The 14055-nt window shown below is 37.9% G+C and overlaps 1 protein-coding gene across 1 annotated transcript in view; it reads right to left on the bottom strand.

The window, feature by feature from the left end:
- The window catches only part of me1 (malic enzyme 1, NADP(+)-dependent, cytosolic), a 118120-nt gene that overhangs the window by 51499 nt on the left and 52566 nt on the right, over positions 1-14055 (bottom strand). Inside the window, exon 3 of the mRNA XM_056258514.1 lies at positions 10882-11031. Within this exon, the coding sequence (XP_056114489.1) occupies positions 10882-11031 (150 nt within the window). The remainder of the gene's footprint in view (positions 1-10881; positions 11032-14055) is intronic.

The raw sequence follows: 14055 nt of genomic DNA on the forward strand, positions 1-14055 counted from the left end.
CCTATTTGAATATAACATGTTTTTAAGGCGAGACACGGCAGGCAAAAACATTGTTTTTTTTTTCACTGGTCAATGTTGAGATTTTGGGATATTTGTCTTCAACAACATGTCTTCTTTCAGACTTGTGGTGAAAAAAAGTCAGAAATACACATTTAGGTCTTTATTTTACTACACTTTGTCTGTTTGCGTCTGTAGATTTCTCATAAATTCATCAAAAGTTGGCGTTCTAAGTCATCCCGCTGCTCCGCGATCTCGATCTGCACCCTGTCATCACATACACATTTAGAAAGCTCTCTCTCTCCTGTACAATGCTGTCAGATCCAAATATGGTCATTTCCTTTTTATCAGCAACCAAGTGTGCAAGTGTGCTTTCATAAGCTGTTCCAATCAAAACAAAACAATAATTGCACAATGACACTGTATCCAAGCCTTATGCATCCTTAAAGGGACACTCCACCCATTTGCATTAAGCTTTCCATTGTTAGAAACCCAGTCATACTATTGAATGGTCGTGCAACACTCTCTCATTTTCCTCTGAGACGAGAGAAATCCGCTATTTACCTTTTTCACTTCCTCCTACAATGACGCAAAAATCGTAATTTTACGTCATTGTAGGAGGAAGTGTAAGAGGGGGGGATTTCTGTAAAGACTACAAGCACTAGTTCCCACCCTTTCAACGATGGCAATTTCTCCTGGACGAAATCTCTGAATCAGACGAGCACACGGACGTTTGTGTTGTGATGTGAACCATCCTAGTGTCACACCGTATATGTTCTGACTGAACATCCAGGTATCATGCAATAATTCACCATATAGAAAGAAATACAAACGAGGAGTAATTCGCTAATGAGTTTGCCAATGTAACGGGGTTCGTTGTTGTGGGAAGAAGGAGGCGGGAACCGGCGAACACTTAAAATTTTTTATAGTAAAATAAACAAATACAAAACAAAAGTATAAGCCAGCTGGCCACACACAACAGAAACAAAACATAAAATCAGGCCTGTTCCTTTTGTGCTTCCGCTCCTCCGTGAGAGATATGAGACCGCTGCGTCTCACAGGTGTCATTCATTATCACTCGCGCCGTCCTCTTACGTCCCTCGCCCTCGTCCTGCTCGCCACAGCCAACTAACTAGACATTTTGTGTGAAATGAATTTCAAACTCTTTTGGCAGCTAGCCTTGTAGACGAAAGAGTGATTTCTCTGATGTTTGCGCTGTTCTGGATTAGTGGGAGTGGCTTGCAGAGCTGTGCAATGTGGTGCATTGTGGGAGTTGTTGTCTTACATACAAATGCGCCCTAAAGTTATTTTCTGTCTTTTCTCGGTCAAGAGGGCACCAAATTCAAAATTTCTTTTACATTTTGACTACATATATAACCCACTTTCAATAAAGATTAATGTTGAAATGGGTGGGGTGACCCTTTAAATAATCTTAAAACAACAGACAAGCGTTATGTGATTTCCCACACATATATAATGGTATAAAAGTCTTATCTTTACAAAACAGGTAAAATGATTTCACAACACATGGCTAAGACCTAAGGCCTAAAATGTTATTCCAGACTTATCTATTTTTGTCAAATTTATGTTTTGTTAAACACTGCTTGAATTCATTACACTACATTCAAATGAGGAATGAAAAGTGTAAAGAGCTTCTTTTTTTTTAATAAACCCAACTACTGAGCCTAAGCTTCTTTCCAAGGTGACTGGAAATTAAAACATCCTCCAAAAGCAAATAAATGGCACGGACCCAGACTAACACATCTGGATCAACAGCTAACCTAAAATAAAACATCTGGATGGAGAATTTGTTGGCCTCTGAGCACCACCAAGGAGGAGTCAATACCATGGCTTGGCATGTGCGGGACTGATGACCACAGGTTTAAGAAGAAATAAAAATGTAGATAATTATTACAACATTGTTTGAGTGTACAACACCTGTTTTTCTCTGAGTCCGATATACTTTATTGCTCCCTTTATATGAACTGACACTAAAATCTGGTAAATGTGCATTGTTAACCTTGAGGTCAGAACAGTGTATTTGTACAATATGTGAGAGACACTGTGTCAGGTTGACGCTCCCTTGAGTGGGAGATTCCTGAAATCCTTTTAGGCTTATAATGGGATGTATAGCTCAAATACATCTTCAAAATGGCTGGTGTCACAATGAGAGCTACACTAAACACCAAACTAAATTTTAGATTTTTTTTCCCCCCGCAAAAATAATTCCTTTATGAATCTGTGTATAATTTTTTTTTATATTGAAAGTAGAAAAATTAGAAAATGGCCTTTTTCATTTAAAAACAAACAAACAAACAAACAAACAAACAAACAAACAAGAATTTAGCAATAAAATTAAAAAATTAATAAACAGCTTGAATATTCAATCTCTACATGCGGGCAGGAATGAAATGCCACTTTACACTGATTGGTCAACCAAACGTCAAACCGTGTCATCATCAGTTGTTCCTCAGCTATCTGCAACATAATTATATAGAACCAGTACAGAAACAAACTATCTGTGAAATTAGATACTAGTAACATTTCCGTGGATATTACGTGTCAAGCAAAGCGTCTCAACCAGGCGTGCCGCACAAGCCCTGAAAAGTGAAGCCAAAACGTCTCGATCGCCCCCCCGGTGGCCGGTCCTAGTATAGGTCGTAAACCCCGCCTCCCCATGTTATTCAACGGCATGTGAGACCAACTAAACAAGTAAATTACACTACAAATATCGTTTTTTCCAAATATGGTTTCTTTCATTTACTGTAGTTTTTATCATGCTGATGTAATTTCAAGTGTTTGTTTTTAAAATAAGTTTGTTTTTATTTAGTTATTTGATGCGGTGGTGGTGACGTCATGATTGACAGCTGTGATTGACAGGTTCTCTGAGCGAAGTAGTCACTGAAGCACCAACAGACTTTTTTTCGGGATCTTCGGAGGACTGAAGAGATTGGAGCTTTAATTATAGAAATTTAGATATTAAATTTAATTAAAACTTCTGACCAATGGAAGAGAGCGAAGGGGCGTTGTCCATCTTTTTTTACAGTCTATGGTCTCAACTGAAAAAATGCTGCGCTCTCAAAGTGCTCTCAAGCACCCACCGCTAGGCATTTGTAGCAGAGCGCCTGCCTTCTTCAGCTGGCTAAAAATGCTTTGGTGGACACTCGGCCTCAGTTTTTACCCATCCATCCAATCACAATGGAGGAGGGGCGGGACAAATACCACACAGACCAACCGTCACATTCTGCTTGTACAACGATAACAAACGACAACAACATCTCTTCATCCAAAACTAGTGCCAGAGCAAGTATGTTACATTGTGTCGACATTTTTATATTTAGAAACAAACTAATTGCGAAATCAGATAGTAGAAACAGTTTTGCGGATATTCCGTATCATAGCACATATGCTATCTGCCTTATTTTTCAGGTAAGAGCAGGTGCGGCAATTTGTAATTTTAATGTGTCTGGCTGCCAGTGTCATTAGCTTTCAGGTATTTTTAGCTGTACAAAACAGCTCGTTATGGTGTTTGATCTTGCAAACTGATATTTCTTGCCATATTATTTTATTGTGTTGTCTAAATTATAAAACACGCTGGTTTATAGTGCAAACAGTTTACTGCACTAACATATTTATCTCATTATTTCGCTATAGCGGCTAATAAATCGGAAGTCTCCCACATTCACAGAAATCCCCTTACTTTTGAGTTTAAAAATAAGGTGGATAGTGTCTCAGCAAAAACCCTGCTGCACCGCACCCACAGCAAGGCGTTTTCAGAAGAGCGCTGCGTTTTCAGCTGGCTAAAACCGCTTTAGTGGGCTGGACACATGGGCCATGGCCGTATTCATTTCATGCTAAATTAATTCATCATTTTAACATATCCTGCAGCCTCAATTTAAATATTGCAGCACATTTAAATAATTCTCTATATATTTATAAAAAAATAAATATATTAAAATAAAAAACGACTATAGAGTCAACACAGCCGAATGGTACAATTTCAGCTGCTCAAAACAGATAGCGCTCTACAAGGAAACACCTATTTTCATCACCAAAGTTCTATAAACTACCTCAAAGAAGCTTTTTTTGCCTTCTGATTAGTATACCATCATAAAAAGACAACCATCCCACAGAGACAACTCTGACTTCTACTCGGGATAAAGCAAAAAATCAGAATGTGCCAGTATATCACTGTGGTTGGAAAATGAGGTTTCTGAGTAACTGGAGGGTATTTACATCCATCACAGAATGGTAAACCATTCAACATCATACCACTAGGAAATAAGTTCTTCTTAAATAAGTCCTGTGATATTTAGTGCTTCACATTTTGTACAGCAAATCAACTATAGAACATGCAAATTATCACAGGATAGGAAGATGCTTCGGGGCCTCCAACACAAATGGATTTTTAAAATTATTCTGGAATCTGCAGTGCACTAGCACTTAACTTAATAAAATTATTTAATATCATTACCTCACAGTGTTCCATTGCTGGATACTTGCATGTGGAAATAACATCGTAAAAACACCCCATCATGAACAAGTACACCAACTGAAACTGCCAATGCTACACCTTATTTCTCTCATCAGCCTCTCGGGGTTTTTTCTCGCTTTCCACAATTTTACAAGGAGGAAAGGAATTTCAACAACTCTGCCAATTTCAATGATATGTTACAGAGAAACAGTGGCCTGGTATTGGGTAACATTGAATATTGCACAGATTATTAACATAATCTGCTATACAACACATTGGATTCAAACCACAACGTGTTGTAATCATCCAAAGGTCAGAGTACTTCGTAGCTAGTACTAGGGGAATAAGTTAAATAAGTCAAAAGTATACTATATAGCTTCCATAAATTGCAAGGTACACTGCAGTGCGATTCTAATTGGATCAAAAAGACCCGAGAGTCCCAAATTTCTTATATCTCCAAGGTGTATAGGAATTGAAGACAACACTGTGAAAAGTCCCTGAATGACCCACCAAGCTCTAGGCAAAACTTCTGACCGTGACGTTAACATTTTACATTAAGAAGAATAAAAATCCTGATTGGAGCATCCCAATAAACTATTCTACATGATAAAAAGAAGGCATGAAATCGATCTGTATCGGTGATTGGTATCGGTAGATGTTGCTTCCTGTTATAAGCTATCAGTGGTCGGCTCCAAAAATCCTGATCAGAGCACCCTTAAAGAAGTGAGAAGAGAGACAAATTAAACATTCCACAACCTACAACTGTGTGTTTACTCTGGATGTCATTTTTATACCCCACAAAGCCTATACTACATGAGCTCCAAATTGTTTCACAAGGCCCACAAAATCAGCAAAAGGATTAATCCCAAATGTTATACCACATGATTTGTGAAATCTTTGTAATTCCAAACTTTATTTCCATTTTATGTAAGAATAAATCTTAAAACTGATGGTTTTCTAAAGGCTCAAAGCCAGTAAACACAATCAACCACTCAATGCGAGACCAACGGCTCTCTTGAAACGAGGATAAATGACTGAAAAGGTAGTTTCTAAGTCCTAGACGCTCATCGATGCGATCCTAGTGTGGGCCAAATGAAAGAATGCAAGTCTCAAATCTCTTTATAGGGGCCACAAAGTTTAAACAAGTTCAAAATAAGTGACAACTCCAGTAAGCAAATTCTCTGTCATTATCTCAGGAATAATGACAAGGGAAAAAGCTCCAACCACACTGTTAATCCATGTTGCCCTTCTAAAACAGGTCAATAAGCTAATAGGCAATTCGACAACTGCAGTATATATCTTTGGAGCTGCAACAGCAAATCCCTCTTACTCAGAATCTAACTGAAACGAACTAAACTAGCAGACGACTTGAGTTTTTGAAAACAGTCCAAGTCTATAATGATGCGCCTATTTCTCTTTCAAAAGACTACACAAAAGATGCCAAAATGATTTCATTAACTTAGTAATATACAAAGTCCTTTCACATTTGCATTCAGTTATAACTTGTTATTCGAGAGTCCTGGGTCATGGAAAGGTCATTCATACACCCCTGACATTTCACATGAAAGTCTTTTTTTTATTTAAAATTTTGTGGAAGGTAGGTCACCCTCAGAATATTAGAAATTCTCCAGTCTGTTCTTTGGCATCTGAAGATCGGTGGTGGAATAAGAGGGTCAGCAGGAAGATCTGTCTAAACCAGCGGTTCCCAAACTTTTTTTCCTGCGCACCCCCTTCTATGTCCCAACCGGGTTGGCGCACCCCCAATCCCCACTTCAAAAAAAAAAAAATGCAACACGCATGAAAATAACATCAACAAAGTTTCAATATAATGCAACAAAGCTACGCACAAGCTTCCACTTTTAACCCTTTCACACGTAAGTTTAATATATTTTAACTGACCCCCCAGCGTGAGTTTTTTAAGGGGACCGTTATTTAGAACTTGTCACTTTAATGTTTCCATGGTGACGCGTCATTCCTTGTCACGTGACACAGCGCAACCACAACACAGCGCTGAATGAATGATGATCTGCTTTTATGTAATTTTTCCTTTTTTATCAAAAAATATTCACAAATGTATTAGCTATAGCATGAATACTGATATTCCGATTGTCAAATATGTGCAAGTGGATGTGTTTTATTGTTAAAACACCTTCATAACGATCGTTAGTTTGTGCCACCATTCAGAGAATCGGATCTGTTGGATTTACAACACGTGACGTCAATTCCTCCACTTCTCACGAAATACATGAAAGTAAGAGGCCGGTGAACTGGGAGAAGAATAGGGTAAAATGTGAAGCTACGTATACAATGAGTATCTGATATGAATAAAGCAAGTCGTCTCATTATAATGAAAAGGATTAATATTGCCGCTTCCATAGAAATCAGCTAAATCAAAATCATTGTTTTACTAGTACTTATGTGTATTTAAATGTCTGAAACCTAAAATAAACATTATGTGGTTGAAAACACTCAATGGTTGTGATATGACCTATGGATATGACAGCACTGGCTCAGCGCCAGCCAACGCGCGAAAGCACATTTGTCACGTTAGCGGCTGCAGTGCAGAGCAGTGCGTAGAAGACAGCAGCTGTTTTCAACGTTTCTATCAAAAACTAATAAATTAGTTTTTTTTTATTTAAAATAAAAGCGATTACAAAGGAAATGTTTACTGTTCAATGGGTTTTTATTTTATTGTATGGAAAAATCCCACTTACAAAACAGACCGCCATTACATTTTTCCTCTCGCGCACCCCCTGGTGGCAGCTCGCGTACCCCTGGGGGTACACGTACCACACTTTGGGAATCCCTGGTCTAAACCATCACTGCAAAAAGGTCATCTCACACTGGGCCATTATTTGGGGTTCAAAGATCTTATAAACCCTGCTGAACAAGCACAAGAAAGGTGACATGGTCAATTTCAACATGCTGTTGTTAAGTCTGGTGATCCTAAGTGATAAGAAGCTTGTTTATTATGCAGTATGTTGCCTTTAAGAAAAAAGAATCATAAAACGTACATTTATTTTGGCACGCTTCATATATACAGTGCCTTGCGAAAGTATTCTCCTTCTTTTTTTTCACATTTTGTTATGTTGCAGCATTATGCTAAACTGCTTTAAATGACTTTTTCCCACATCAGTGTTGACTCCATGCATCATAATGACAAAGCAAAACACAGTTTGATAACTTTGCAAATTATTAAATATAAAAAACTCTTTGTACCCTTTTCTGGGACACATGAAATTTAGCTCAGGAGCATTCCAATTTCGCTTGGATCATCTTTGAGATGTTACTACACTTCGTTTGGAGTTAACCTGTGACAAATTCAATTGAAATTGTATGAATTGGACACACAAAGATCAAAGGAACGGGCTGCAGAGCTCAGTGACAGGATTGTGTCGAGACTAATCTGGGGAAGGCTACAAAAAAATCTCTGCATTGAAGGTTCACAGGAGATAATGGATTATGGAAGTAGCTTGCCAAACTGAGCAATCGATGGAGAAGGGCCTTGGTTAGAGTCATGACCAAGAAGCTGAAGGTCACTCTAGTTGAGCTCCATGATCATACTGTATATGGAGATGGGAGAAACTTCACTGCAACATTCCACCAATCTGGGTTTTATGCCAGAGTGGCCAAACTCAAGCCTCTCGTCAGTGAAGACACATGAAAACCCACCTGGAATTTGCACAAAAAAAAAAAAAGCACCTAAAGGACTGTGAGAAACAAGATTTTCTGGTCTGATGAGCCTCAGTTCCAAGCATCATGTATGGAGGAAACCAGGCGCTGCTTATCACTTGCACACCATCCCCACAGTAAAGTGTGGTGGTAGCAGCATCATGCTGTGGGGGTGTTTTTCAGTGGCAGGGACTAGGGGACTCAACACTGCAAAATATAGGGATAGCTTTAACGAAAACCTAATCCTGACCATCCACAACATCGGACTGGGCAGAAGTTTCACCTTCCAACAGGACTATGACTCTAAACGCACAGCTAAGACAATGCAAAAGTGGCTTATGGACAACTCTGTGAATGTCCAGTAACCCAGCTAGAGCCAAGACTTAAACCCAATTGAACATCTCTGGAGAAACCTGAAAATGGCTGTCCACCAACAGTCCCCTTCCAACATTATAGAGCTTGAGAGGATCTGATGAGAAGAATGCAGAATGCAAAATCCCCAAATCCAGATTCACATTAAAGCCAGAGAAGAACTGTTGAGAATCTACTAGCAACACACAGCGGTGCTTCATTTTTGATCACCAATGATGCAATGGCCCATTCATAAAGGGAGCCATTTACTTAATTTCTGAATGAATCAGCCATTTGAACGAATCAAATTAATGAATAACTCAATGACTTACTCATTTACACATTTACCACCACCTACTGGCAATTTCAGTTTCTCATTGAGTGTATTCTTTCATTAAAAAAATAATTTCATATTTCCATAATAAAAAAAAAACATTAAAGATATACAGTAGTTCACTGTCATCATTTACTCACCCTCATGGCCATTGAAGCCTAAAGGTTTATGTGTAATAAAATAATATGCTGAATCAAATAAATATTTTTTTTCTAAAGCTACTTTTTGTAATGTCTATTTGATGCTTTTCTAATTTAACACAATGACTTTAAATTATCTTTTGGGGGTAATTTCTCAGCCAAATCTAATGTGCGATTAATTGGCGATAAATTAGATTAATGTATTGCCACATCTTGTAATTAATCAGATTTTTAAAAAATAGATTCACTTGACAGCCCTAATAATATACTTTACTCAGGAATAGACTGCTGTTTTGTCTGTGTGTGAGAGATTCAAGGCAATAATACCCAGCAGCACCTCACACTGAGTATTTCACGTTGTTGTGATTGGCGCTCTAATCTGAGACTTTTGCTCTACCCAGGTGGTCCGTTTGACATATTCAACACCCATGAGGAAGTCTTTGAGTGAGTGTGAATACAAAAAAGAGATTTGCTTCAAAGAGACGAAAGAAGAAATTGTTGTTGTTGTTGTTTGAGTCAATGTGGGCAATCTTTAAAATTGGGGATGCAAAATATGCAAGCACCACAACAGTTTCTACTTTGAAAAAATATACAGGCCTATTATATTATATTATATTTTCATTTACCAGCCATAATACACAAATAATGAATTACTGGCCAGAATATGAATATCAAAATATGCATCCATACTTCAAATCAGACATTTTTAAAATGACTACAAACGGCTTATGCTCAATAATATGCTAAATTATTTTGTAAATGCACAAACAACAGCAGAAGTTTAATTAACCAGGTTAAAAGGCATAGTTTCAGTTATCATTTACTGACACTCAAGTCATTCCAAACCTGTATGACTTTCCTCCTTCTGTGGAAAACAAAAGAAGATATTGTTAAAAAAAAACACTTCTTTGTGTTCCACAGAAGAAAGTAATAAAGGTTTAAACAACACAAGGGTGAGTAAATCAGAATGTTAATTATTGGTTAACTAGCCCATTAAAAATATAATAATAATATTATCAATATAACCAAGTGCATCAAAATACCGTAGTTTGATTGGATGTACAGTCTCTCATTTACAGAATGTACCTCATCAACAAAATATATGGAAACTTTTCTCTTTAATTGTATTCCTTTAATGTATCTTGCTATCTTAACGATGCACAATTATACGGTTAGTTGGGTTGCATTTTTGGGTTGCAACCCACCAGTTCAGAACCACTGTCCTATATCATAACATCAGAGGTAATGAGTCTGCTAGGCATTCTTTTCAAATACTTTGCATTTAGGGAGATTGCGGAAGGCTCTCATGAAACGTTGAGGTTGTGGAATGCTCTAAAATTTCTCCTCATTTGAGGATCCTAGGAAATCCCTCAAAATGAATCACTGAAAAGAATGAGAAGACTTGAAAAGCATTCTTATATTTGATCATGTCCAGACCACAAAGTACAGCAGTGAGGGGGAAAAAAGCACACAAAAAAAAAAGAGGCATAATTTGAGAGATAAAATGGGTGATAATGGCTGCTAATCACATTGAACAAGGACAGGAAGCAAAGAGCGATAACAATCTCACAACATATGCCAAGCTCGTCAATGAACTAAAGGTTATGCTTATTTAAACTGGCATATACTTCAAGGAGTCAAAAAATCTGACAGCATAGTCTCCAAATTCCACCATACAATACAATTTCTGTTACGACAGGATGTATATTCAACTTTCCAGACAGATGTTTCAACTTTCCAAGAGGCGTTCAGTTTCATTTTCCTTGAGGCAAGATATTTGAAGCAGAGTGACTACGCCAGAAGCTAAAAGATAAGCTGCCAGTCGGATGGATGTGTTTGCTAAATGAACGTGCTGAAGGAGAAAGAGCTTAACTATAAAAACAAATTAAATTATTTTTCAGCAGCCTTCTTACCTAGGTCTCCTGAAGGTAAGGCCGTATTGCTGGCACGCTAGGCCGACAGTAGGCGTGTACACAATGGGCATGAATCTCTCTACGTCTGAGATCAAGACCCGGTAGAACAGCTTCTCGTTACGGTCCTGAAGGCCCATCAGAAATACGTATCTGTAACAAAGTGAAACATAAATGCAACAACATGCATTAAAGGACATTTTATAACAATATTCAGCAGATACTAAAGTAAAGGACAATGAGAATGGAACTAAAGCTAGAAAGCAGGACAGACACTGGGTATGGTGAGTAGCTTCAGGATATTTAAGGGAGGATTACCCAAACCACCTACCCAACCACTTAAAGCTGGTGTAACAGCTTTAGATTTAATTTTGGTCATTTTGATGTTAAAGTTTCCTGCCAAAATGGAGCTTCTCAAAACAGTGACAGGAAATCGGAGCAAAATGTCAGACATATATGAAAATCCAAAACATGCATGAAGCGGTTGACCAATCAATAGCTTGTTTTCATATGACGTCACGCCACTGCGTTGCCATGGCGCGAAATGCAAATGGAGGGCAGGAAGTGATTTGCTGTATTTAGAAAGCACTATAACAAACTCAAAATGCCTATGTTTTGCGTCGTTTATGGTTACTTAAATCAATCAAACCACGAGGAGTTTTTATCGTGTACCAAAAGTTGTTGTTCATAAGGGGGGGAAATGCAAGAAATTGACCGAAAAACTCCTGAAAAACGTCTTGCAAACCTACGTCTGCGGTCGGGAGGAGCCGAATGGGAAAATGCCCGTGTGAGCAGTGATCACTCCGTCAAAGGTGAGTTAATACAAATTAAGTGGCTATGTTTGTGTAATGTGTAACGTTTACGAACTTTGTAAAGTCAAAGTATGTCTGTAAGACGAGGTAGTTGCTGATATCTACCGACTCGATGGCAGGAAAATCTTTCAATTCAGTTGAAAAATCGCTCCTCTTCATAACATAAGGATCACGTCCAACATATGTTTGATTTTTTGTTTATATTTTTCTCTTGTAATAGCGTGTAAAGTAGTACAGTACAGACTTTCCTCCATCTCGTCCATTGCGCTCTTCACTCCCTGCCCTCCATCTGAATTTCGCGCGTCATCATAATCACGTGACTGAAACCCAGCTATTGTCCAATTGTCAATTGGAAGGAGGGGCTTAAAAAATGGATATAAATAGTGTTACAGACAGACTGGAAGAGAGGTGCTGCAATAATGTAAAATATGTGGAAAATAATGTGAGGTTTTTTTAACATTCAAGCATGAAAAACATAATAAAGTCTTTGAAAACGGGCATAATAGGTCCCCTTTAATAATGTTGGTGAAAAACAGAATAAGTAGCTTCCTCTGTCTTTAATGAAACATCCATGCTTGTTTGTCTTTACTTTGGTTTTCATGGTGGATTTATTGTAGTTGTATGGTGGATTTTAAATACCAAAAAAACTTAAGTTTGAAATATCACCTATGATATGATATAATATAATATTTAATATAAATATATATTTAATATGTAAAAATCATAATATATTAATATATGTTGATGTATTATATTTTATTTAAATATATTTTTTATTACATATTATATTATATTGTTTCTCTAACCAGAGTGAAAGTGAGAGATTTCTTAATTATTTTGAGGCAAGAAACTTACTCAAATTGTATTGTAAAGTTGGTTTACAGCATAGGGAGAGGGACACATACTATATCAGAGGACAGAAATGAAATGAAAATGCCAACAAAAGTAGTACATAGATGATCAGACTATCACATTTAAAAGTCTTGACCATGTGCTGCTTGAAACAAAGCTCAAGAATAATTGGGGGTTTTCCCTGCTTATGTCAAAATGTTAGGGGAAGAAAACGCAAAAATGCCCCCAGAGATCTTAGACACAAGTTCCTTGTTATAGAAATACGTTCAAGAGAAATACATTCAAGTTCTACATCTGACCCAAATTAACAAGACCACGTCACATTCCCCATCAGTGCGAGCAAGCTTTCCATCAAGGCAAGAGCATAATATCTCTCTTGTTTGGCTCAGAAAAAGTGTGCCCACCTTCCTCAGGCAGAATGAAACTATCAGATGTTTACCAGGACTGTAAAGTGCACAAGGTGGGATGAGAAAAAAATCTAACTCTACCTTAAAGTGTCAGCTCTATCATGACAGTCACGACAAATTTAGACCGCAGTGCTCTGACAGCGTTTGTGATGGTGAAATGTGTGAGTGATATTTTGGCACCTTGTTACCTAACTAAATCTCAGGAGAGTCAACCAAATGTCATTCTTGAGACTCGGCTCAGCTAGAATCTGGCTGGATTGGCCGTCTTCTATTTTGGCAAAGGCAACTGCTGTAAAGCTGTATGTATTCCCAATAAACTGATGGGACTAATGGCTTTCACAGAGTTTATACTGTTCCTACTATATGCGATGACATTGTGAAGGGGAAGGCAGAACTTCAAAATGAGGTGCTTAGACTACGCTAACAAGCATGATAATTCTGGACCTTAGATTAGTGAACAATTTCTTTGCATAATTTTTATTTAGATACATACACAGCTTCTTTATTAATGAATCTTTCTTTCTTGCTTTTTCATCTACATTCTTTTTCATTTTTAAAAAAAAATTTTAAGTCATTTTTTACCTGATGTGTAGGGCAGAACAATATTGAAGAATACAATAACACAATATGTGATATGATAATGCCTTAAGAGTGAAAAATCAATTGAAATTATATATATGTAAAAACTGAAAATTATATAACCAAGATACGTTTTCTGTTCTTTTGGCAATAAATCATCAACAATAACTGCGGGTGCGGGCTGAATCCTCCTCTCTGACAGGCGCCAGGAGAGAGAAGAGTGATGTGCATGTGGTTTGGTTGGACCTGGCCAACGCATATGGGTCAGTTCCACACAGGTTGATTGACTTAACCTTGGAGTTCTTCCATGTCCCGGGTGGTGTAAAGAACATCATCGCCAGATACTTCAGCAACCTGCACATGTTTCACGCTAGAGGGCTACACAACAGGATGGCAGCAGTTAGAACGTGGAATTGCGATGGGATGCGCCATCTCCCCCATCCTGTTTGTGATGGCTTTCGAGGTAATCTTCATAGGGGCCAGGCAGGTAGTTGGAGGTATCAAATTACCATCGGGCGTGAGGCTAC

This window comes from Rhinichthys klamathensis, unplaced genomic scaffold, assembly GCF_029890125.1.
Source record: "Rhinichthys klamathensis goyatoka isolate OS25496 unplaced genomic scaffold, OSU_Roscu_1.1 h1tg000152l_1, whole genome shotgun sequence".
Lineage (NCBI taxonomy): Eukaryota > Metazoa > Chordata > Actinopteri > Cypriniformes > Leuciscidae > Rhinichthys > Rhinichthys klamathensis.